Source organism: Mustela nigripes, chromosome 4 (assembly GCF_022355385.1).
Source record: "Mustela nigripes isolate SB6536 chromosome 4, MUSNIG.SB6536, whole genome shotgun sequence".
In the NCBI taxonomy this organism is placed as follows: Eukaryota; Metazoa; Chordata; class Mammalia; order Carnivora; family Mustelidae; genus Mustela; species Mustela nigripes.
The window spans coordinates 186,820,885-186,847,557 of record NC_081560.1 but is presented as its reverse complement, the minus strand read 5'-3'; the positions used below and the strand labels follow the sequence as shown (position 1 = coordinate 186,847,557).

Sequence of the window (26,673 nt, the reverse complement as noted above, 5' to 3'; positions counted from 1 at the left end):
CTGGAGAAAGAACCAGCAGGTGCTCTCTGTGGAACACGCTGCAGGCACCGCAGGTGCAGACTCAGTCCCGCGGCTGGAGGCTCCGGGAGCAGCATGTCCAGCACTCTCAGAAGACAGTACCCACAGCCACATCAGTTTTCCGCAGGCCAAGACCAGGTGGCCGGTCACCTGTGACAAGGTACGAAGGGTGCTCGCTGAGTGGAGGCTGGGCTGGGGGCTCCCAGGTCTAAGAAATGAGAACCTCACCACTGTGACTGCCTTTTCCCATCTGTCACAGGTTCACCTCAAACTCGACAGTGAAGTCCTCACTCTACCTGTGAATGTGACCTTATTTGGAAATAAGGTCGTCTCCATAGACAATCGGGTTAAAATGAGTTAGTGACAGTGGGCCAGAAACCAAAATGACTGGTGTCCTTGTATAAAGGGGAAGCAACCAGAGACACACACAGGAAGGCTGCCACACAAAGACAAAGGCAGAAACCAGAGTGCCCCAGCTACAACCCAAACACCACCAATGACTATTAGCAAACACCAGAAGGAACGGCTTCGCCCCCATAGCCCAGCTGACACCTTGATCTCATATCACAGCTCCCAGAAGTGGGAGACAACACACCCCTGCCAGTTAAGCCACTCAGCGCTGTCCTTTGTTATAAACCATGGTCCTTAGTTGCAAAGGCCCCAGGAAACCTCTCACCCTGTCCCACGTGACCTTCAGTTGACATATGCTGACAGTACAAGAGGGAAGTAAGGTATATTTTGGAAGAAAATACATTATTACCCTCTAAAAACTGGAATACATTCAGTTCCAGTGTAGTGGTTTAATCAAAAGAATGATTCCCTAATCTTTGCACCCTGCCTGCTCCATGACGTCCAGTGTCCAGCGTCCAGAGGGCAGCATGGAAAGGAGCAGGCAGCAGGCCCCGCACGTCCTCAGCCCCTCGACAATCGCCCTATAAACATGGGATCTTGGCTCGCTCTCCTGTGGCTGAGTCTGGACACTGCTTAAAACTGGGGATATGCCCTCAATGACCTCTCCAAGCTCCTTCTACCCCCACAGCGACCTGTACCCTGCTTTTCCTGTGTCCCTGCTCCAGGCCTTCACAAGCCTGAGAGAGAGAGAATTTAACCATAACTTAAAGGTAAAATTTTTTCTTTGAACTTTACTATAAAGAGCCATCATCTAGAATTTATATTCTCTGCAGAAAGCCAAGTAATATCCTGAAAAGGATCACAAAGAAAAAGAAAATTAAATTTGACAAACAGAAATACATTTTCTTAGAGGAATTGTAGGAGGGGAGAGGAGGAAAGAAAAAAAATGCCAAACACGAGTATGATCTGTGAAACTAAAATAGAACAAAAGGAAAGAGCAGAAAAACAATTATTCCATTCTTATTTCATGAATAAAGACACCAAGTTTCCCAAAGTCAAAACTGCTTCCCCAAAAGCATTTCTCTGATCAGATTCTGATTAAAACCAAAATGATAGTTGTCAAGGAAAAGGAATTTGTTTTGTGTTAAAGGGTCTTTATAAAGACTGGAATATTTTAATCAGAATCTTGAAGACTGACTAGCCCTGAAACAAAATGCTCACTGAAGAAGACTTAACCATCATGCTGGCTACCCAATTTGTTTTTAAGTCAAACGTACAGACAGCAAGGATTGCTGGTGATAAGATCCCACTGTTTAAAGAGAACATTCTTCTTGGGAAGCAGAGAACAAGAGGTGGCAGTCCCCACATACCCAGGCTGACCGGAAATTGCTATCTATTCAGGAATGACGTCATCACCCAGTGTTTATTAACCAGGATTTCCACTTCAACAGAGCAGGGGCAAACATCAAGAAGATGTAAGAGCTTTTTTCCCTTCAGATCAGTAAAGTGTCTTGAGATGAGAGGTTTGATCCTTAACCTCTGCTTAATTTCTCCGTGTCTCCTCTCAAACACTGGCAGAATATACTGAGAGCAGATAAGGCAATCCAACTGTCAGCTACAAAAATTGAAAACAAGCAGAAGGCACCCATCACAACTACTCATTCACTTAAGGACAGGGTCTGTTCTCACAGAGCTACAGCTGCTTCCAGGCATACGCCACTAATGCTGATTTTTTTTTCCCCCAGTGGGAAGATTTTAGGGTTAAAGAGGCAAAGGGACCAGAATTCTAAGTCCTCACACACCACAAGGGAAATACGGGACAGAGCCATGGGTGTCTGATAGGTTCCTGCTTGCCTGTAGTTCTGGGAGGGGCCCTGGGGCAAGCTGCAGCCCACCCAGTGCCCAGAGGCTCACATCCACTTCACTCTTATGCAAATTCCACAGCCTGAGCCTGAGGGCCAGTTCGCAGATCTCTGTGGGTTCACTGTGGGCCCGCTGCAGTCTCCTCTCCAACCCCCAGCTCCTACGGGAAGGATTGAGCTAAACCCACTCTGAAAGCAATTCTTCTATTGAAACGATCCATTTTAATCAGTTCTTTTCATTCATCTGCTATATGGGAGTCACCCCTTCAAGCAGGAAGTAAAGCCACCAACGCTAATTACACAATTCTACAAAGTTTCCAAATCCGAGGAGTCTCAGAAAGCAAGCCCATCACGGCTTCCCTTCTGTGCCGCAATAACCACAGAATAAAAGGAAGAGGGGGTAAATATAAAAACCAATTGTGTGGGGCATCTGGGTGGCTCAGTGGGTTAAGAGGCTGCTTTTACCTCAGGTCATGACCTTGAGGTCCTGGGATCGAGTCCCACGTTGGGCTCCCTGCTCAGGGAGGAGTCTACTTCTCCCTCTCCTTCTGCCCTCCCCGCCTTGTGCTCTCTGTCTCTCTGTCTCTCTCTCTCTAATTAATAACTAAAATCTTTAAAAAGAAACCCGACTGTATGAAAATCCAAGGACACTAAGAAACTACTATTATGATAGTATTTTCTGGATTTCTAATCTATTGGATAATGTCTGTTTCACTGGCCCACATCCTACAGCTGGGTCAAATAAAAAGTTTTAGTTCCTTTCCTAACAAATCTAAGAGAAAACATAGGAAGTCTCACCACTCACATCAAACACATCAAAACGATGACTTGAACATGGAAATATCTTAAATGTACTTTTTTTTTTTTCATAGTTTTTCAAGCGGTCAGTTATTCACAGTCAAGATTCACATACATTTGCAACAAAGGAACCAACGTGTTCTGTTGCTTTTAATGAAAATAGCGATCTCTACAGAAGACTGTAGAGGCGAAAAACTGGAATTTTTAGTTCTAATTTCATGTTAATCAACTATTATTTAAATAATGAGAAGCCTCCCGGCTGCCCTCACTGGAAAAGGCATCCACCGCCTGCAGGAAGACGGATCAGATGGACATACTCTGAAACTCTGAGAAGGTGACCTAACTGCCCAAAACAGTAAGGGAAAGACACCAGCAGTATACGCACCTTCATATGTTTCCAAGATGTGCACAGTGTCTCCTATTTGTAAAGAAAGTTCATCCGCTCCCCTGGCATCGTAGTTATAAAACGCTGCGAAGGAGAGAGAAAGAGGTAAGGAGACATGAGTAGAGGTAAAGTGACTTTGCTGGCTTGTTTCTGTTTTTAACGGTGGACTAGAGGCAGTGTCTGCCTGGATCAGCCCCTCTGATATCCACAAAGGTAGCCTTCTCTTTCAAGAGACAAATACAAAGCGTCGTCGACTAGAAGAAACTCGGAACACCATACAAGGGGACTTCATCTTTTTAGTGTGGTCCTGAAGAGCACTAGTGACCAACGCTGTGTGGGGCTGGCACAAAAGTAAACACGCAGACCAAGAACATAAACCGGAAATAAACCCACGCTTACATGGTCAGCACCGATGCCGTGACGTCCCGCGTCTTAACCATCTTAAGTGTCCAATGTGGGGGCAGCGACATTCAGAATGTTGGGAAACCGTCACTGTGATCACCTTCCACACTATTTTCAACCTCTAAACAGCAACTCGGTACCCACAGACCAGTTACCCCCATTCCCTCCCTGCAGCCCCTGGAGACTTTGAGTCCTTCCGTCCCTATGGACAGGACTGCTCTCTCTACTTGCCTCACAGAAGCACACCAAACAATACTACACTTTTCCTGCCTGGTTTCTTCAACATGATGCTTTAAGGTGCTGCCCCATGTATCAGAACTTCATTCCTTTTTACGGCTGAATAATGTTTATAATAGGAAGAAAACTGATACTGTTCACAGTTTAATTATCACTTCATATACTGCCTTTTATTTCCTTTAATAGATTTTTTTAATTAAATAATTACTTTCTATGAATCAATTATATATGGGCTGAATATTTTTTTTAATTTGAAAAGATATACATACCCCTATGTTTACTGCAGCATTATTTATAATAGGCAAGTTATGGGACCAGCCCAAGTGTCCATCAACAGATGAGTAGACAAAAATCTGATATATATACACTATGGACCACCACCCAACCGTAAAAAAAGAATGAGATACTGGTGGGCTGAATGACTTTGGAAACCAATCTAATTTTTAAAATTATCATATAACCAAAATTACCATATAATTAAAAAATAAAATCAAAATAATCATATAATTAAAGCTGATATTAAGCCAAAAAGCTACATTATAGTCAAATGGCAAAAATATGTCCAACATTAAGAAATTCTTAAAACTAGCATATTCAACACATCTCTGAAATCCCTAATGTGTGTTCTGACATAAAACAGTTCCTATTCCTTTCAGATAAGCACCTAAAACACTCATACCATTAAATGCCAAGCACACTCTTGCTCACGCGTGATGAGATGAAGGTAACAGCCACAGTGGGAAAAGGGCATTAGAATGTGTTTAATATGCAAAAAACACTGCTGGCACCTGGGTGGCTCAGTCAGTTAAGCGGATGCCTTCAGCTCAGGGTCCTGGGTTCAAACCCCACACTGGGCTCCCTGCTCAGCGGGGAGCCTGCTTCTCCCTCTCCCTCTGCCTGTCACACCCCCTGCTTATACTCTCTCTCTCTGTCAAATAAGTCAATAAAATCTTTTTTAAAAATGGATTAAGAATCTACATGTGAGACTTGAAACCATAAAACTCCTAGACAGGAGCATAGGCAGCCATTTCTCTAACATCAAACTTGTTTCTAGATATGTCTCCTCAGGGATGAGAAATAGAAGCAAATATGAACTACTGGGACTGTAGCAAAAACAGACACAGACCAAAAAAAAAAAAAAAAGAAACACCTTTTGGGGCACCTGGGTGGCTCAGTGGGTTAAGCCTCTGCCTTTGGCTCAGGTCATGCTCTCGAGCCCCACATCAGGCTCTCTGCTCAGCAGGGAGCCTGCTTCCCCCTTTCCCCCTGCCTGCCTCTCTGCCTACTTGTGATCTCTCTCTCTCTCTCCCTCTCTCTGTCAAATAAATAAATAAATCTTAAAAAAAAAAAAAACACCTTTTGTACAAGGAAAGAAATCATCAATGAAACAAAACGACAAATACTGAACAGGAGAAAATATCTGCAAATGATATCCTCTGGTAAGAGGATCGTATCCGAAACATACAACACACTTCTACAACTCAACACCAAAAAAAAATCCAATTAAAAAGTGGGCAGACAACTTGAATAGATATTTTTTTCCAAAGAGGACACACAGATGGCCAACAGACAGATGAAAAGATGCTGAACATCACTCATCATCAGGGAAATGCAAAACAGAACCACAATAAAACATCCCCTTCCACCAATCGGAATGGCTAGAATCAAAAAGACAAGACGTAACACGTGCCGGCGAGGATGTAGAGAAAAGGGAACCTTGCACACTCTCGGTGGCAATGAAAATTGCAGCCACTGTGGAAAACAGTGTGGAGGGTCCTCGAAAACTTTAAAGTATAAACATCATACGATTCAGCAATTCCACTACTGGGTAGAAAATGAAAATACTAATTCAAAAGAATATATGCACTCCTGTGTTCACTGCAGCTACAAGAGCCATGATACGGAAGCAGCACAAGTGTCCATCAGCAGATGAATGGCTAGAGACGGGCTCTACGGACACCATGGAATACTGCGCATCCATAAAGAGAGGAAGATCTTGCCATGGGCAACAACACGGATGGACCTAGAGGGCACCATTATGCTAAGTGAAATAAGTCAGACAAAGACAAATACCCTAAGATTCCACTTCTATGTGGAATCTAAAAAAACAAATGAACAAAGAAACGAACTAAAAAACTGACAAAAACAGAACAAAGCGGTAGTTGCCAGAGAGGAGCTGAATGTGGGACAATTGAAACAGGTGTAATTAGGAGGTACAAACTTCCAATCACTACAAAAGAAATGAAGAGAAGAGAAAAGAAGACCGAAATACAGTGCTACAGTGATAATCCTCCTTCCCAAAGGATCCTACTTGAAAACGTAGCAGACTAAATGTAAAAGTCATGGTCCATTTCCCATCCATCCATCCCGAACACTCTGCCAGACCAGGCTAGTCACAAAGGGTCCTTCACTGTGTCCTTCTCTAAAATTCTCCTGGATCGTAGCGTGTGCAAACTCCTCGAGCAAGTATGGTGGGTCCTCCACCACCCGACCACCTCACCTCGCCTTCTCCAACCACACACAGTATGGGCTCCAGGAGGGCCCCTGTCCCTGCTTCTCCCTGAACAGCAGAAGCCAGCCTGTCCCATACCTGTGTGGACCAACCAACCCTACCCTCCATCCACAGGGACTTCCCAACAGCTGCACCTCTTCAAAAAGCCAACCCCTCCTCCAACCCCTCCTCTCAACCCATCTCCAAACATCCCCACCACAGCATACCGCCTGCTGTCCACTCCATACCTGAGCTACCGTGGCTGGGAAGGTGCTGTAGGCCCAGGCAGCCTCCCTGGTTTTCACGTCCATGGTCCCTGCGGCCAAACGAAATACGCAGGGTCCCACCTCTAGCCCTGAGGATCCAAGGGACCTCCAGCAAATGACGTGTCTTTTCCACATTCAGCTTTCCCCACAAAATAAGGCTTTTGATATTTACACCTTGTAGGACCACGTGTGCATTCTGTCTCGAAGACAATCATGCCACTGACAGATCTGGGGATTTGAACACTGGGTGTCCTGCACTGAACATTTAGTAAATGATAAAGCCTCTTACTGTGGTTGGGAGTATTTTGTTTTCACTGCAATAAAGATGTCCATCCCTACCAGAATCCTTTTTTAAAAACCAAAGCGAGCAAAAAAACACATGTTCACAAAAATCCTAAAACATCAAAAACCATATACAAGCAGAAAATTCCATTTTCATAGTTATTTTTCCTCTATTTCCACCAAAATTCATAAAATTTCAATGTCCTCAAACTGACATAAATGGTTATTAGTAGTTATTAAGTTTATTTAGCATTTTATGGTAGTGTTTAACAAGAAATAACTGCATTAGGCAAAGGAAGCCCGGAGCACATGCCAGCCTTTCCTGGTTCAGCATAACCATATTCCTAAGCCTTTAGGAGCCATAAATGCGTTTCTCACAGTTCTTAACAGCATCCTGCCAGCATGCCTATTCTGTTAGAGACATGCCTAAAATAAACACATCAAAAATAATAAAATAAAATGAACACTCCACTATAAACACATTCAGGCCCATACGAATCTGTAAGGCACACATGCAAAAATCTTTAAGTACCGGCCCCCTCCCACGGAAGGAGGCAGACAAAAGCAGTTGTGGGAAACGGAACTTCAAATTTAGCTATGAATAAGCCGTAAAGACCCCTGACTTTACAGATGAAGGGGGAAAGAGCCTCTGAGGGTTCATACCTGTGGTCCCAAGACTAGGCAGAGGGAGGACCACCACAGTGGCTGTCTAGCCCCTGGCCCTCTGTTGATAATATCACAGCCTAAACAATCCCCTATTTAAAGGCAAACTGTAAGATCAATTGTATAAGATTATTGGCCAAAGGAATGGGAGGGAAGGGGAAGTGTGAAAAAATGACTGCCTCCCCCAAAGACCGTCCCCATCCAAGCCCGGAGAGGCCCAAACCCTGGGAGGTGTTACCTTACCTGGCAAAGGGGGCCCCTGCAGGGGTGTCACAGGTAAGGACCTCAAATGGGGATGCTAATTCCGCATTGCCCAGGTGGGACCAGTACAATCAGAAGGGTCCACAGGAGGGGAGCAGGAGGGCCCCAGTCAGATGTGACGCAGCCTGGCTGCAATGACTCAAGGAAGGAGCCACAGGTGGAAAACAGGTGGTCCCCAGGCAACCAGAAAAGGCGAGAAAGTGGAATCCCCCACCCACATCCCCCACCAGGCCCCCCAGAAGGAACATAGCCCACACCTTGATTTTGGGAATTTGGACCTCCAGAGCTATAATACAAATGCATGTTGTTTTAAGCTTCTGACTCTGTGGTGATGCATTACAACAGCCACGGGAAACACGGGGGGGGGGGGGGGGAGGTATGCAGAAGACAACGCAAAAGCAGTGTTTTGTGGTTAATTTATTCACTGCTGAAGGCAGCTGGAGCAGAGGTCCCAACGAACCATATCAGAACCTGACCAGTCCTCGGCTGAGGTTCCCCAATTCTTGGGTGATAGAGAAATGAACACAATGCAATGAATTTTCCTTAAACCCAGAAGTATTCAAGGTAAGAGACTATTCCGAATTCTGGTTATTTGACCTTTAAAGCCGCCCCTCTTTGGACAGTGGGAACAGGACGAGAAAGAGCAGAAACGTCTTCTTAAGAGGATGATGACAGATGACCTCTGGGTTTTAAAATGTCTTTGCTTGACAGAAGCACAAAGATGGCAGCCTCTTTGCGACTTGCCCATTTGTCTTCTTTATTTTTCTGATCTGCTAAGATCTGGGAATAAGTCCACAGAGGACATGGTCATCCAGTGTCCAATGACATCTCTGGATTCACCTCCATCTGGCTGGTGGGCTGTATGCTTCATACATTCCTCCTCCTCAGACCCATTTGCCTTTTTTAACAGCCTGGCTAAAGTGGCGTCACTGCGTGTACACGCACATTCAGCTGAATTTCTCGGTCCTGGACTGTAGAGCCCAGTGTAGCAGATCGCCATGCTGCTTGTGGGAAATAAGCACGTGAAATGAGAAAGATGCAGAGATGAACTCAGCACGAACATTCTTTCCCAGAATGCTGGGTTTTGTTTCTTTTTTTTTTTCTCTTTCTGGAAGAGTCGGTAGCACCCCAGGGTGAATAAGCACATGGACCTTTTTTCTCCCCAAAATAATAACAAACACGCTGGTCTGTGCCTCACATAGCTTCTATGCATCAGCAATGTGAAATGGCAATGTCACCACCTCTGCTCAATCTCCTAATCACCCTAAAAATGGCTGCCTGGGGATGTAAAGAAAGAAACGTGGCTTGAAAATGAAAGAAGAGGGCTTCCCCGGTTACTCATACCATCCACAATACTAACCATGATGACGCTGTAGATGAAGCTGCTACTGACGAGGACGGTACAATTCTGGGACACCTTGGATGGTGATTACCATCATCATGGCGATGGTGACAACAGCAGTGAGGACAGTGCTGGTGGTGAAACTGGTGATGACAGTGACGATGGTGGTGATGGTGAGGACAGTGGCAGTGGTGATGACGGTGACTATGGTGGTGGTGATGCGGATGTGGGTAGGATAGTGATCATGGCGATGGTGGTGATAGTGGCAGTGGTGATGACAGAACGGTAATAATGACGGTGAGGGCGGGAAGACTAGTAACGACAGTGAAAATGATGGTAATGAGGTGGTGGTGCTGGTGCTGGTGCTGATGGTGGTGGGGCGGTGGTAACAGTGATGGTGGGGATACTGGTGATCATCATGTGGGGATACTGGTGATCATCATGGTGACGGGGCTGGTAGTGATGGGAGCAGTGATGGTGGTGCTGGTGATGGCGGTGAGGATGATCGTGCTGATGGTGCCAGTGACAGTGGAGATGGCGGTGATGACAGTAATGTTGGCGGTAGTGATGGTGATGCCGGTGATGACAGTGGCCATGACGGTGGTGGCCGTGGCAGCAATGCTAATGATGCTGGCTGACATTTACGGATTACATTCTGGGCCAGGCAGCAGGCAAAGAACTTCATATATTCACACTAATTTAAACCTCACAACAGTCCTGTGAGGTGGGTACAGAATTTTTTCCATCTCCTTCAACAGAGTTTATAGCAGCCTAGAGTCTGCCATGTCTGAGCAGCCCCTGGAGGGTGGTACAGGGTCACGGCCAGCCTGAAGGAAGGGTCTCAATGCCAACACCTTGCACAGAACCTTCCTCAATCCTTAGCCAGTGTCATCCACAGCCCTTCCTGGGCCTCAGATGGCTCTCCCGGTAGCTCCTCTGAAAATCGTAACATACAGCCTGGAGTTCCCTGACAGGCAAACAGCCTGCGCACTTCTGAAGTCCCCCATTATCTAAAGCAACCCGCGGACCGTTTCTCCTTCCCTTTTTTTTTTTTTTTTAAGATTTTATTTATTTATTTGACAGACAGAGATCACAAGTAGGCAGAGAGGCAGACAGAGAGAGAGAGAGAGGAGAAAGCAGGCTCCCTGCTAAGCAGAAAGCTCAACGTGGGGCTCGATCCCAGGACCCTGAAATCATGACCTGAGCCAAAGGCAGAGGCTTTAATCCACTGAGTCACCCAGGCACCCCGGATTTCTCATTCCTTACAAAGAACTCAAGTTCAGGTTACTCCAGGAATTTAAGGTTGGTGGAACTCCCAAAAACCAATCAAGGTAACTCACCACGTTAACAGAGTAGATGGGGAAGTCATAGGATCATCCCAGATGGCACAGAAAGAGCATTTGAGGAAATATAATTCCTGCTCAGGGAAAAACAAAAAAAAAACCCACCTGACTACTCTGACGTGAGGAAAAAAGCCACTACCACCACCCATCAGACGAAAACACAGAACCCAATGCAGGAGTTCTGATCTGCTCAAGGTGACCCAGGGGGCCGATGACAGCCCTGGGACCCCAGAGGGTCCCTTCCAGACTGTCTCCATCACCCCACGCTGCCTCACCCAAGCCTTTCCCACCTCTCTCTGCAATGAACAACAACATCTCAGCTGACCTTCTCATAGAAGCTCTCTTTTCTTCCATCCCCAATTACCCTCCAGAAATCTTGCTCCCACACACCGGCCCATCTCCCTCGGCTGTGTCAATAATGCGTCAAGTCTCCAGCAGAGCACGCACAGCCCTGAGGGATGGGACCTGAACCCATCTTTCCCATCTTGTCTCCCCCCCACATGCCTCCAGCTGCCCCACACACACCACAGGCCTTCCAAGAGCTGCTCTGCCTGTGGAAATGCCTAACTCCCTCCACTTCTGAAGGCCCCTCGCCTACAAGGCCATTTCTCTTTTCACATCCTTCTCCAGAGCCTTCCTGAACTCTGACTTTCTCCACTGACCAAAAAAAGGTACGTGCATACCTAAATTCATTGCGTGCTCCACAACTTTTTCCTATAAACTATCTGACATCCCAAGGCCTTGCAAAAGTGCTTATCTAAGAATCTATCTCTCCCTCCAGACCAGATTTCCTTGAGGAAGTAAACATTTATTAATCATTGGATTTCCCATAGTAGTTAATATCATGCCTCACAGGCGACTCAATAAAAATTCACAGAATTAAACCAGATCAGCGAGTACTCCTTCCTGTGTGGTCTGCCACAGAGTGAGAGCAAAAAGGATAGCATATGTTCCCCTTCTTCAAAATGACCCTGCCCCCCCCCGCAGAAAGATCTAGGAGCTGACACATATTCAATCAGTAAGAAAGAGAGACAGCATTAGCTTTCCTGTCTCTGCTTTGGATCTTTTCCATCTAATGAGATAACTCACCGTCAGCACTCAGATTCAAAGTCTCCTTAAAACATGGAAGGTATGGGCTGAGTTGACCACACATTACTTCTAAAATCAGCTCAGCTCTTTCTATCCCACACAGTGCCCCTTGAAATATGACTTCAGGATTTCAAGTAGCAATTTAAAAGTTAATTAATTCTTTTAAAAAGTCAATTTGTGAAAATTAATTGCTCTGTTTTTTATCTCATTCCCTTTGTCTTGCCTTCAGTTGGAGAAAAATGTTCAAAAGCATGCATCTTCTCAGGGCTAGGGGGAATGCAAACCATAACCTTAAAGGGACCTGGGCAAGGGCCCTGTCTGTGCCTGGTACAGGGCTTCATTCTAAGGGGCTATCCATCTGCTGTCTAGTCCATGACAGAAGCATACACTTGGTATTTCCCAAGACACTAGAGGGCTCCTGCTCTGGGCTAGAGCTGAGCTGGTCCTGGGGTTTGAGAGATGTGCTGGGCCCAGTGCAGCCTCTGGAAGCAGTTACCCTACAGCCTGATCCTCCAAGAGCAACCCTTTCACACATTGGACCCAATCAGAAAAACCAGTGCAGAAAGAACCAGAACGTTTGAGATAGAGACAGAGACAGAGATATCCTTTGAACTTCACTCTGGACAGACACCAGCCCTGCACCCCCAATCTGTACTGGAGCTGAGGGCTGGGTTTCCTAAATTCTGTCTTCAAAAAGAGACTGGCAGCCATGCCATGAATAGCTTCTCTGGCCAGTAAGCCAGTCCTTCCCCCTCACCATTTTGCAGGCTTACCACTCAGGTAAGGTGAGAGTGTCCCAGAGCCCTGAGCCATACTGAATCAGAGCACTGCTTTGCCAGTAGTCTCATTTCTCCCAAGCAGCTGAACGTCCCTGGCACACAACAGGACCTTTAAAATGGATGGGTGGATAGATGCGTGGAAAGAAGGGAGGCGGGGAGAAGGCATGGAGGAAGGAAAGATGAAAATAGATGAAAGACCTAACCACAAAAACTACAACTATAAAACTCTTAGAAGAAAACATAGGCGAGAAACTTCATAGCCTTGGACTTCACAATGATTTCAAAATCAAAGGCAATAAAACACAAAACAGATGTTGGACTGGATCACAACTCTAAATGTTGGGGCACCAAAGGAAACACCAACAGAGTGAAAAGGCAGGACCACAGAATGGGAGAAAATGTGTGCAAATCCTGTCTCTGATAAGGAATTGATCATCAAAATACTGAAGGAGGTCCCATAATTCAACAACCACAATGAAAATCAAACAACAGAATTTTAAAAATGGGCGAAGGACCTGAACAGACCTTTCTCCAAAGAAAATACAACAGTGACCAAGAGGCACACGGAAAGATGCTCCACCTCACCACGACACAGCCCTTCACACTCGCCGGATGACCGGTATTAGAAAACAACGGGTATTGGCAAAGCTGCAGAGAAACTGGAAACCTTGTACACTGCTGGTGGGGCTGTGAATGGGTACAGCCATTGTCAAGAGTCTAGCTGTTCCTTGAAAATGTAAACTCAGAAGTACCCTATGGCCCAGCAATTACACTTTTTTGGGACCCGAAAGCAGAAATTCAAAGAGAGAATGTGTACGGCCATGTCCACGGCAGCACTATTCACAACACCTACGATGTGGAACCAACCCAAGTGTCCACCCAGGGATGAATGGATAAGCAACATGTGGTCTGTCCATATAATCGAGTATCATTCCGTCTTAAAAAGGATGGAAGATCTGACACCTGCTGTCATGGGGATGAAACCTGAGGACATGATACTAAGGACGTGATGAAATAAGCCGGATGCAACAGGACAGATGTGGCATCATTCCACCAACATGAGGTTCCTACGGTTGTCAAATTAACAGAAAGGAGAATGGTGGGTTTCCAGGGGTTGGGGGGAGAAGGGGGATGGGACATCAGTGTTGAATGGATAGGGCTTAAGTTGGGGAAGACGGGAAAGTTCTAGGGATGGATGGAGGTGGTGGAAGTTGCACAATAATGTGAATGTACTTAATCCCCCAGAACTGCAGACCAAAAAATGGTTAAACTGGTACATCCATGTTGTGCATATTTTACCATGATAATTTTAAAGGATGTAAGGAAAAAAAGGAAAGGCTGCTAGAGAGAATGAGGAAGTTTCCTAGCGGATTTCGGATTTCGCATCTCCCATTCCCCGGAGCTCTGAAATACTCAGCAGCTCCACCTACAAGCTCCCTGGGGTGGGGCCTCTTCCCTCCCTTACCTCGGTCCACACGGGAGGTTCACACCAGAAGGGGAAGCAAGAAGAAATTAGAGGTGATGGGCTCAAGATCAAAGAACAGCTACAGGTACGTATGACAGAGAGAGAGAAAGAGAGGAGACAAAACACCCACATTTCTAAAAATTTCAAAGTTTCAAAGTCACAGTGTTCTTTCTTTCGGGTTCCTATCTTGCTTTCTTAGGAACAGAGATGGTTTCGCAGCCAATCAAATCCCCGAAGGCAGGATTCCCTGCAATGTCTGAATATCAGAATCAAGGAACTCATCTAAATAATTACAAGAAGGAGCAGGGGCACGGCACGATAAAGGACCAGTTGTTTGCTATTCAGGATTTCTTCTTGCCTTCTGGATGGAGACAGGTAGGAGGGATGGTGAAGGTAAGAGTGTGAGAAGAAACATACAAAAGAGCCTTTGCTCAAATTCTAATGCAACTGACAGACACAATTCAAAGATATTTTAATATCTTTCTCCAGAATGAAATGTCACTGCGCGCCTCATCCACAATGTCACTGCGCGCCTCATCCACAGCGAGCCAGGGACCGACCGCCTGGCTTCCATCCGGCCCCACAGGTCACAGAGTCCACAGCACGTGGCTTTCCAAAGAAAGACACTGGCTTATGGAGGGGTGTTGGCGTTCCTGCTTCTCTCTGACAGGAAAAATCAGAGTCCACTTCTCAACATTTTGTCTTTCATAAACGTGGTGCCAGGAGAGGAAGCCAACGACTTCGTCACTGACAGTCTTTCTGGATCTGCCCACAAGTAAGAAAAGGCTTAGATGACCTGAAAATTATTTATTTTTGTGTTTCATTTTGCCCAGCAGCAAAGAAGGGTAGAGACAAGATAGGGGGAAAGTTTTCATCTCTTGCATCATCCATCTTTTAGGCAGAAAGGTTACTGCTGCTTGGGAAATACATACTAGAGAAATAGTTCGGCTGTTATCCCCCAGCCGTGGGGACTTGACAGGACCCCATGGGCCTGGGCAGACCCCACCACGGGCCACCTCAGAAGGCCCCCTGCAAAAGGGCACAAGATGGACCCAATGGACTCCACAGCCGGGACTGGTCCCAGGAAGAGTCCCAATGGAGACCATGCACAGCCAGGACCCCTCCAGCGTCTGACTGGATGCAGGGCTTAGTTCCTGTGCTACCAACCCCGCCAGACTTGCACTCCTCCCCACACCAGTCCAGCAAATTCCACCCAAAGGGCACCCTGAAAATCCACCCAAGGAATCAGGGCTTGAGGCGGAGTCCCCAACCACAGCAGATGCAATGGGGGGGAAAAAAAAGGAGCAGAAGAAATGGGCTAAGACCAATTTCTCTGTGATCCTAAACGAGAAGGGTGCTTTGTTAAGTTCCTGAATTCCTCTTCCTGGGCTTTAGCAGAAAGGTCTCGGGTGATTTCTTCCATAGAATGATGCCACTTCTTACGTTTTCACAACATTCAGTCTAATATTACTAGCGACAAATAAAGAAAGGGAAGGACATAGAGAACATTCCAGAATGCTAACTCTTTTTTCTTAAAAAAATATATGCACATATGTGTGTAAATATATATTTCATGTGTATTTATAAACATATATAAGAATATATGTTTATATGTTACTTCATATTATATATGAAAATCACAAAGCTAGCAATTGCCCTGGGAGAAGCCTTTGTCATTATGCAAATGTAAGCAGAGGTGTTCCCAAGGAACTGAACCACAGGCACCCATATGCCCCCCAACTCCCACATCAGGTCTTTATCTAAAGGTTGACTCTGTCTGAAACGCCCTCTGTCCCCTGCTCACGGGGCTAGGCCCTGCAGCTCACCCATACCTCGGGAAGTTTCCCTGTCACTTCCATCCTCGCAGGGGTTAAGGGAGCGGGCACCGAGCTCCACAGCTCCGCCTTCCCACCCTGACAAAGTGCCAGCAGAGACCTGCCCATTCGCTACTCATGCTGGATGCACCCACCACATCACAGGTGCCCAACACCGCTCAAAGAGAGCCGGGAAGCTTCCCATTCTGCAAACAGTCCTTCTAGAACACCGGAGGCCAGCTCCTCCCTTTAGCTCGCTGCTCCCAAGCCTCCTCTCACACCCATCCTGCCTCTTTTCCACCTTTGCCTCCAAGCTTAACAGTGCTGGACACCCAGCACGGCACAAATGTGGACTGAGTCACTTAACAAATCAACACAGGGACTTGAACCTGAAATCCCCAGGAAAATGCTGCAGTTGTGTTTTCACTGACGTCACATTAGGAACTGAAGACCAGATGAGGGTCTCAGTTAGCGAACCAACTTCCTATCCCTGCATTTCGACGGCCAAACCAGGGAGGCATGTCCTGGAGGTCCAACCGTGTGCCCAGAAACAAAGCACAGTTTCACTTGGACAAATGGTGTGGAAGGTCCCATCCAGACAGCTGCACACGCTCAGCCTCGCCGGCGAATCCCACAACCATGACGGGCTCCATGGGGCAGCAGAGACTAAGCAGGTCACCCTGGGCTCTGAGCGGGGTTCTGCCTGGGAGAGATGCTGCCTGGCACCCCCTGGAGGTTCTCCCTTTCCCTGACCACTCCCTGGAGACCCTCCACAAAGAGAGATCTCAGCGGGGAGCTGAGCTGCACCCACCCAAGAATGAGAACCCACTAAAATCAGGATGAAGTCACTGGGGTCACGTAGGATGTACTGCAGTGCACGGACACTGGCCCCCAAATTTCTGGAGAACAACCAACTACCTGCTCTTCCTAACAGGGCCCTCAGCCTCAAACAGCGTCATCTCCATACTCCCCATCTCCCTGTCTTGTAGTCAAGACAGCCTCATCACCCGCGATGGGCTTCTGCAGAGACACGGGAAAATGCACTGTGCCAAATGTCAAAAGACAAAGCCCCACCTGTGGTCCCCACAAGCGTTCCTTCCCTTCAACCTACCCTTTGGAAGCCACAGGGGTTTAAAGCTTCGGGTAAAGGAAACAATAACCCTGTGGCTGCATGAACACAGAGGCATCCAGTATCTCTGGGTACAGAAAAAAACGAATGCAGTGACCACTTAGCAAAGGAGAATGTGCTCACCTGCCTGCGCTCGGAGCCCCGTTCCAACGAGGGGGGTAAAATGCACCATCTTAGGTCATCACTTCAATGAGTGTAAGGTCGTTCTACACCCTTCATCAACCCAACGTAAGAGTTCCAGAAAGTACTCCTGCACCCCTCTCCAGGCAATTTCCCTCCCACAACACCAGGTTCTGATTTGTCTCACCATAGCTCAATCCTGTCCACTCTTGGATCTCATGGAATCCAAACGTACCAACGCGTGCGGTCAGCTCTTGGCTGTAAGAGCCATTCTATCACATGTATGTCATTATCCCGCCTTCTCTGGCTCAGCATTTCCAGAGGGACGCACAGGGCCCCCTCACAGGTCTGTTCTTTCTGGGGGTGTACAGCCTTCCGCTGTATCAACACATCCCAACACACCATCTGATCCGAGGACAGACGTTTGCGTGATTTATTTCCCGTTTATAGAGCTGCTCATTAGAGGCTGCACCGAACCTTCTCCCATGAATGTTTCCACCAGGGGGAATTTCTGCCTTGCTCTGAGAAGCAGCACGTAGCAGAAGCACCTAGCAACCCCGGAGCAGGCCAAAGGCCCAGCGGGTGCGGGCAGGCTCGGGGTGTGGGCACCCCTCCACGCCGGATCTCCCAGGGAAGCCATGCTCCCAGGGAAGCCGTGCTCCGCACCAGGGAAACATTTGGTTCCTCTGCAGCTTGTTGCAATTCCTCCTCCTGAGTGTTACATGACTTAGCTTTGATAAAATACAAAATTGAAGATTAAAAAACAATCAGTCGCTCTTGGAGAAAAAACAATAAAGCCGAGCACACATGGGGTTGTTCGCGAAGAAACCTCAGCAGGCACTGCTGGAGGGGAGTCCCCAGCAGCCCCAGGTTTCCAGACATGTGCTCCAGGGACAAGCCATCAACCCCCGGCCGGTGGAGGGGTCTTTCAGAGGACAAGGCCCTCTGCCTCCGCTGTGCTCCGACCTGACCCTCCCACACCTCGGACCCTCCCACAGCCAGTCCGCACACAGCCCCCTTTCACAGGTGAGAGCAGGGAGACACGTGTGTGATGTACCTGAGAAGAGGCCCCGGCAACACCTCCCGATCCAGGACCCCAGCCCCAGGGCACGCCACCCCCACCACCCAGTTGCATAGGCCATCTCCAAGGCCTGCTGGCCCCTCCATGCAACAGGTCACATTCTCTGGCCCTCTACAGACCAGTCAGCCATCCCCTCTGGGCAAGGCACTCACACTCCAGCGTGGAAACACAGGCCCAATGCCAAACCCCAGCTCAAGCCCTTGGGCAAGTAACACACAATCTATAAGGCTCCGTTTCTCCCTCTGTGGAAGGGACTGATGGCAGACAAAGGAGCAGCCCTCGGTGCACCTGACACCACGCATGGGAAAGCCACCCGGCCAAGGCCAGCCCTGAGCACGTGCACAGTAAATGCCAGCTCTGTGTTGGAATCTGCTTTCCGCAGGCTGCCATGCACATGGAGTGAAAGCAGTGCTCTTTCGCCATCGTCCAGGAGGCATCTTCGCCACCCCCTCCTCCCTGCCGTCCTCTTCTGAGGCCCGCTCCTCTCACTGCCTGAGCCGGCCCGGGACAGGGTCCAGTCATTTCTGCAAGAGCAAACAGAGGGAAGATGCTTACGGCCGCCAGGGCCTCAGCACAAGCTGCGATTGCAGGGAAGCAAGTTCAGAATCAGCATGTGCTTCTCCTCCTGGAGCAGTCCCCGCCTTCCAGAAATCCCCATAAAGGACTGCCCTCCGGAAGGAAGGGGAAAGCTGCTCCGATGTGTTTGTACCCTGCGGAGGCTAACTGCTAACGAGCCACGCCTCGGCCAGGCCGCCCAGACACAGCCCTCTTGTTCCAGGAGAAGAGAAGCAACACCGGACAGCCGCGGCTTGGCCCGGACGCGCCACTGGGGAGAAAGGGACACTTCCACACTTGCAGGGGGGAAGCGGGGAAATGGGAAGGGAGCCCGTCCCACCATGGCCTTTAAAGAGGGAGCCGCCATCCTGACATGGCCAGAACTGGGCCACCCGCCTGTCACGTCTGTTTCACGAGGCGCGTGGACATGTGTGATCCCGAGGCCTCCCCCGGCGTCCTGTCTGAACCATCTGGTGAGCCGCACAGGTTCCCAGAGGAGGCAAGACCAGTCTTTCCTCAGTGTTTACTTTCCATCAAGTGTTTACTTGATGAACCTGCCCTCCGCGGGCAGTGCCCAAAGAGGGGAAGACCGCGTGGTAAGAGGTAAGAGGGGTGTTTGCAGCTGGGCTGCCCGTCGCAGAGCAGGCCACAGGCTCTGCCCACCAACACGGAGCATGGACACCCAGGCCTGAGCACAGATCTAAGATGAGGCGTCGAAAGTCCACCAGAGGCTTGCAGCCTCGCACGGCCTGCCTGTGTGCTCCTCCAACGCCACTCTGCCCAGACCCAGGCCAGCCAAGAAGGGCCTTCAGGCTTGACAGGATAAGCCCTGCTCACCGCCCCCACCCCCGTGCCCTGCTGATGGGAATGTGAAGGGTACGGCTGCTGCAGAAAGCAGCGTGGCGGTCCCATAAAACACATATAATTAATACACAGCCGGGCAATTCTTCCTCTGGGCCGATACCCAGAAGAACTGACAGCAGGAACTCGACCCGTATCTGGAGTCATGTTCATTGCAGCAGGACTCACAGCAGCAAGAAGGGGAAGCAAGCCAAGCTCCCGTGGGCAGATGAAGGCATCAACAAATGACGAGCCATCCGTGTGATGGAATAGTATTCAGCCTTGAAAAGGAAGAAAATTTCCACTCAGGCTGCCACGTGGCTCAACCTTGAGGATCTTGTGTTAAGTGAGATAAGCCAATCACAAAAAGCAAATACCAGACGACCCCTCTCAGATGAGGTACTGGGAGAGTCAACCTCATACAGAATGGGGGGGTGCCGGGGGCAGGCGGAGGGCGCCGGGAGAGTTCAGGTTTCCTCGGGACAGTGTCAGTTTTGCAAGATGAAGCAGTTCTAGAGAAGGATGGTGGTGATGGCCGCAAAGCCACGTGAATGTCCTTAATGCCATGAAATGGTACACCAAAAAATGACTCAAATGGCCAACTTTATGTGATGTTCATTTTGCCATAATAAAAAAAGGAAAGAAAGAAGGAACAAGCAGTTAAGTGCAGGGTCCTATGTGACCACGCAGGTCTCAGGCCCGTGACTCCAGCTCTGGCTTCCAGAAGCCTCTCTTTCTAGGCCGCCGCTACCCCATCTTGCAAGGGCAGTGTTTCTCCAGCAGAGCTACTGTGAGCCTGACGAGCTATGTTATATTTTAATAGTCATCTCAATTGACTATAAAAATACAGCATCACATAACAAAATTGCTTTTGCACCGTGGAAGAAATACTTAGCAAGAGATGAGAAATACTTAGCAAGAGGCTATAAAAACCTATTTGCTTGCTTATAGAGTTGCTGCTAAACAGGACAAAAGCAGAAGAGGATAAAGGGAAGGCAGAGGAGACTCTATCCCAGAAAATTCATCCAACAGTGTATCCGCCATGATACCCCATAGACAGGAGCCACTCGGTATTTCTTCTAATGCACTAAGCAAACAATTGAATATTTCTCAACCATTTCTTTGTTCCATTTTTACCTTTTAAAAGCCTGACACTGGAAAACACTGATTTCCCTACCATCCCCCGCTGTCCCATCTGAGTCGCACACAGCACGCTCGAGATAATGCTGCAGCTGACCACGGAGAAGCCACAAGAGCCTCTGACCCCAACACACGTAGAAACTATTTCCTGCACCAAACCAGTTTACTAGGAAAAATCCCAACCACAAACGAGGGATATTCTTTTCACACTGTTCCCTTGAAGCCCTTGCCACAAAGGCAGTGAGTGAGAAAGACCGGGGGCCTCACCGTCACCACCATCACTGACACCACCAATGACAACACACCACCACCGTGATCGGCATCAGCACTACCAGCACTGCTACCAACACCAGCAACACCACCGTCACCATCACCACCATCCCCAAGGCCACAGTAATAATCACAGCTAGCTTTCCTTCTGCACTTCCTAAGACCAGACACCCCACTAAAGAACTCACGCACTGCCTCATTTTGCCCTATACCAGCCCCATGACGGGGGTCATAAGGGCTTCCGTTTCTGCGTAGAAAGCTCTGAGCCAGGAACAGGGGAAGGAGGCTGAGCTGCGGGAGCAGCCTGGGGCATCATGTGACCTCTGAGATGGCAGGGGAAGCCTCCCTGAATGCTCCAGGCTTCCCAAACAAAGAGGCTATGCTGTTGCTTCTCACAAACAAGGCTTCAGAGTGCTTCCACCAGACCAGCTCCCCTGCACTTCGAAGGGGCTGTGACAATAGTGAACACTGTCACAGGCCTCCTATCCCTTACTCGAGAAAGCCCTTGAGACATCATGAAATAACAATTCCATTAATCCCATGAAGGGAAGCCCAGGCTAGAGGAGAAACTGCTTCTCCAGGTCACCTCAGGCCGAGCTCACCAGAGCCTCTATGACCATCAGTCAATCCAGCCCAGCCACAGAGCAGCCTGGACCACCGAAGATCCCAGGTACGCCCCGAGAGCAGGTGGAGACGAACAAGACAAGAATCCTCCACCCAAGACAGCTCACAGTCTCAACCAACCTCCCGCAGTCCGAAAAGCAGAGAGAGGTCTGATACAGACACGCTGCCACTGGACTCCAGCTGGAAGCCAGATCCCCAAAGGACAGAGAGCTGCGATGCCCTTCACGTGGGATGGCCACAGCCAGGTACGTCTCGAGGACAATCCAATGCAATCATCACAAAACCCTGCCGGGGAAGTAGGACAAGACCCATCATATAGGTCAAGAAATGAGACTTCGAGATTGAGGCTGCCTCAGAGTCCCAGGCCTTTGGAAGACAGGGAAGTTCAGGCTTGGGAGCCAGGCGTCCTAAGCCAACTGCTACAAAACACCCAGCCCGAATTCAAAAGGAGCCCTGCCCATCCCCCCTTACCCCCCACCAGCAGCTGGACAGGCTCTTCCTCCCTGGCTCTTCTCCCTCTGGCACTCCCTAAATAGCTCCCATAAAACCAGGCGGAAAGATGTCAAAACAAAAGTCACACAAAATATCATCTAATATCACACAAGGACTATCACAAGCAAACCTTGTCACCAAGTCCTTTTTAGGTGAAATATTCTCTACTAATACTTTCCCACTGCAGATCTTTTCTGCATCCGTCAAACTCCTACATTTTCCTGTCTGACACAAATTTATTGTTCCTGCACGAAAAGGACATCCAATACCCCACGCTCCCAGAGCACGATCGTACAGAGAAATCCATCCATGTCCCAGCTCTGCCCTGCTCCTCTGAAGTACAGCAGGAGCTGTACAGTGCCCTGGGAGAGAAGGGGTGTGCAGGGTGGGTCCCGTCATGGGATCACATCCCACGCTCAGGACCTGCTTCTGCATTTGGTAGGTTCTAACTTCACAAAAACACTCCGTGCCGAAGGGGCAAGGAGGAGCTAAAACCCTGCGCCCCCACCCGCGCTTGCCAAGCAGCATGCCCACCCCAAGGGGGAGCCTTTCTATAATTTACAAAGGTACTGCATGGCTTAGGGGCATCTTAAAGCTCCCCTGTCCTTGCTTCTATATGAGCAAGGATACTTCTATATGAGCAGAGAAGTAAGGGTTTCTTAAGTTTATGGCCCCATGGCCCAGCACACCGTGTACTTGTTACCTACATCTTCAAGGACTGGGCAGGAAACAAGACACGGAGAAAGACCCACTCAGGTGGAACCCCTGAGTTAGGAAAGCCCTCTGTCCCCATCAGGACCTGCACTGCCATCCGGTAAGGGTGGACAGGACCCAAATGGGTGCCCAGGGTCCCAGGGGCAAAGGCAAAAGGGTGGTTATAAAGGGAGAAAGATCCAAAGTAGGCATGTACAGGGAGGAAGGCCTGGGTAAGAAGTTAATCTGAGCCCAGCTCGCCGGCCTGCTGGCAAACACACCGGGCTGGCCAGCCCTCCCTCCTGCGCCAGCACCACCGTGGGCGTCTGGGCGGGCAGGTGAGCTGACACGAGCCAGACCAGCATACATCCCCTGCCTTGAGAGGACAGACAGGTGCAAGGGTCCCTTGTGAGGGACAGGATAGAAAATCACCCCCAAAGGACCCGCGTTGCTCAGACACACCTGCAGGGATGGGAAGTTTGGGGTTAATTGTAGCTCAATAGCTGAATATACAAATCATGGGTTTTTTAAGAGGCTAAGATGCAGGGGAAACGTGGCCTGAGGGCCCCACAGTCTTCCTGCACCAGAGTGGCGGGAGGGCCTCCCCCACTGCTCCATCCGTGACCCCGCTGCAGAAAGGAAAGGTTCTAGTATACAGATCTCACTGTAGCCTTGGAAGAGTTAATAATGTGCAAACCGAAACCATTCCACTGCACTTCAAGTAAGTAAAATGCACCATGTATGAATAAGATCTCAGTAAGGCCATTTAAAAACCAGAGTGTGTGCGCAGTGGCCTTGTCCAGCAGTGGGTCCGCGTCGCTCAGTGAGACTTTCCCAGCGGCTGTGAGATGTCCCGGAACTGGCCACGGAACCCTGTGAGCACGGCCGCACCGACACCAGGCCGCCTCCATCAGCAGACCACCAGAGCTTCCAAGAAAACACAAACCGCGAGTGGCAGAGCCCCAGGCTGCGCACAGGAGGGCTGCACAAACACAGGCCTCTCAGGACTAGAGAGGAAGATGAGGGACCCGGCGCACAGCCCAGCAAGGCGGGTTTAAAGAGTGTCTCACTCACACCCCCATCTTCCCGGAGAACCCACGTAAATACCGTGACCCAAATTCGACCCGTACGTTGCTACTTAAGAATACCGCCAGGGGCGCCAGGGTGGGTCTGTCGGAGGAGAGTCCGAGTCCTGGATGCTTTCAGCTCAGGTCATGATCTCAGGGTTGTGAGGTCGAGCCCCACGTCAGGCTCCGAGTGGAGAGTACAGTCTGCTTGAGATTCTCTCTCTCCCTCTGCCCCTCCCCCACCGCTGTGCTCACACATTCTCTCTCTCTCTCTCTAAAATAAATAAAGTTTTAAATCTTACCCAAAAAATTACAGCCCCACCCCCAAAAAAACCTTGCTTTCAAAATTGAACGTTTCTTTTCATTTTTGGTCATCGCTTTGACCCATCCTGGGAAGAACGTCCTTGGGGTTGGCCCAGATGTCTACATGAAGGGAAGAAGGACTTCACAGCACCTGAGCTTCGACCTCGTCTCCTCACACCCTTGCCTCGCCTCCCCCAAGCACGCCTCCCTCAGGCACGCCGGGGGATGCTAGGGATGACCCGGAGCGTAACCCACAGCCAGGGACTCACTGATTCCAGAACACAGAGGCCAGGCTCCGTTCCTGGGCGGCATCAAATCCCCGCCGCTCTTCCGACTGCAGAGCCCCCGGTGCGGTCAGGCTGAGGCTTCTCCCCCATCCTGTCCCTCGTCACTTCCTCCAGCTTTCCCCTAAGAGCCCTCTCGGTCAACTACTTGGACAAGGATCGGGTCTCAGACTCGGCTTCTTCAGCTACCAGTTTCGAAGTGGGAATACTCCCAACGAAGAGGCCAGTGCAACAAACTTCTCCAGACAAAATCTAACTTGTTCAGAGGCCCAAGGCAAGAGCAAGTTAGAGAGAAGTGAGAGGGGGAGGGGAAAGGGGGAGAGGGAGGAGAGAGAGCTCGATTTTATAAAATAAACCCGGATAGGCCGTTTGTCTGAGGTCCCAGAACTTAGACGCAGCCCTTGTCAGGAAAGCAAAGCCTCAACCATCACTCCCCCAGCACCTCTCCAAATTCGCCATCCCACCGCCACAAGCCCAGCCACACACTGTACCGGGGACAATAACACACAACAACAAATTGTAAATGTGTATCGAGGACAGTTGGTGCAAAGCATCCGAGGCATTTTGTTTTGCTCACGCCATAGATCAGGAGTCAGCAACCACTGCCTACAGACCCATCTGGCCTGATGCCTGTTTTTTACAAATAAAGTTTTATTTATGTACAGCGTAGCACGACAGCCGAGTCGTTGCCCCAAAGTCCTCAAACCGTGACTCTGGGAATATGCTCCAGGACTCCTAGAACAAGCACAGCTATGGGCCCTGGGAAACACCCTACACTGCATCCCCGGGGGCCGCGGAGTCCCGGGAGCATCACCATCGCTCCCCGCTCCACCCCCGGGGTCCTGCCCGCGGCTCGTGACAGACGCGGCGCTCCTGAGCAAGGCTGGCCTTTACTTATGCTCAGGAAGGGTGCCCACTCCCACTTCCCGAATGTTAAACCCACTCGGTGTAAGACAGTTTATAAAAGAGACTGCATCCCATGAAGACTCAAGTCCATTTTCTTTTTCCACAGGGGCGTCTCTCAGCCACAGCATCCGTGTGACTTAGGTCAGCATTCGCCTGCTCCTTGTTGAGAAAGGGACCCCAAGGGGGAACCAATACTTCCTGTCTAATCATCATGGTGTGGGGAGGGCATGTGCTGGGCACCCGTGACAGCCAGACGGGATGAGGTCACCAGGACATCTCAAGGCTGAGAACCCCGAACTCAAAGACTGGATGGACAGACTTCCAAAATGGCTACTACGATCCCCATCTCCCGGGGCTCGTGCCCTGGGTGTTCCCCTCCCTTTGAGTGTGGGCTCGACCTACTGATGCATTTCCAGCCAACAGCAGGTAATGGGACGTCACTTCCATGACGAGGTTCCATGAAGGACCCTGGCTGGTCTGTGTGTCTGCGTCGCTCTCAGAGCTTACTCATTTTGATAAAACCAATTGCCGTGCTAAGCTGCCCTAAGAAGGCACCCACGTGGCAGGAAACTGCAGGTAAGAGCCACTGAGGGATCCTGCCAACAACCGTCCTGTGACCGTGGAAGCGGACCCTGTCCAGGCTGAACCCCGACATGAGCTCACTGGAACGCAGCCTCCCGAGACACCGCAAGCTGGAAGACCCAGCAAGCCATATGCACATTCCTGACACGCAGGAACTGTGATATGACAAACACTCTTTTAAGCCACCAAGCTGGGTGTCATTTGTTACACGGCAGCTGATAACTAATACAGACAAACTGGCAAAGCTAGGATTTGTCCTCTGCTTTTGGAAGTCCAGCAGGTGCCCAGCTCGAGTTCCAAAGCAGCCCTGAGCACACGCCTCCCTCTACCTACTTGCTCAGGGCTCTCTCCCTCCCACAGCTGGACCTCTGACCCCAACCCGCCCACTCGGGCTCCAACCCCTCGCCACCAAGACACCCCCAGGATCACAGACATCCCTGGCACCAAACACTCCAGGTGCGGAGGCACACACATCATACTCGGCCCTTCCAAACAAGGCTCACTGCTCATCGTTTAAAGCAGCAAGTCCTTCCGGAACGTCTGCCTCGAGCGAGTCCCCGTGTCCTGGTGGAGTCCACGCTTCCTCAGGACGACCCACCCACGACAGCAGCAGCACAATCCATGCCGTCCACATGCCCCTCTCGCCGCTCCCCCCACAACAGTCACAACACTGCACCGCGGACCCGCCTCGTGCTTCTCCTATGCAGCAACTTCTCCAGCACCTCTTGCTCCTGCCATC

The 26,673-nt window shown here is 49.5% G+C and overlaps 1 protein-coding gene across 4 annotated transcripts in view; it reads right to left on the bottom strand.

Moving 5' to 3' along the window:
* DOCK1 (dedicator of cytokinesis 1) overlaps positions 1-26,673 on the bottom strand; it is a 490,751-nt gene that overhangs the window by 432,520 nt on the left and 31,558 nt on the right. For 3 of the 4 annotated variants that reach the window (XM_059398808.1, XM_059398805.1, XM_059398806.1), the window contains exon 2: positions 3,415-3,498. In XM_059398808.1, coding sequence (XP_059254791.1) covers positions 3,415-3,498 — 84 coding nt within the window. Of the gene's footprint in view, positions 1-3,414; positions 3,500-26,673 lie in introns of those variants that run through there. The other variant, XM_059398807.1, reaches the window with a different exon arrangement.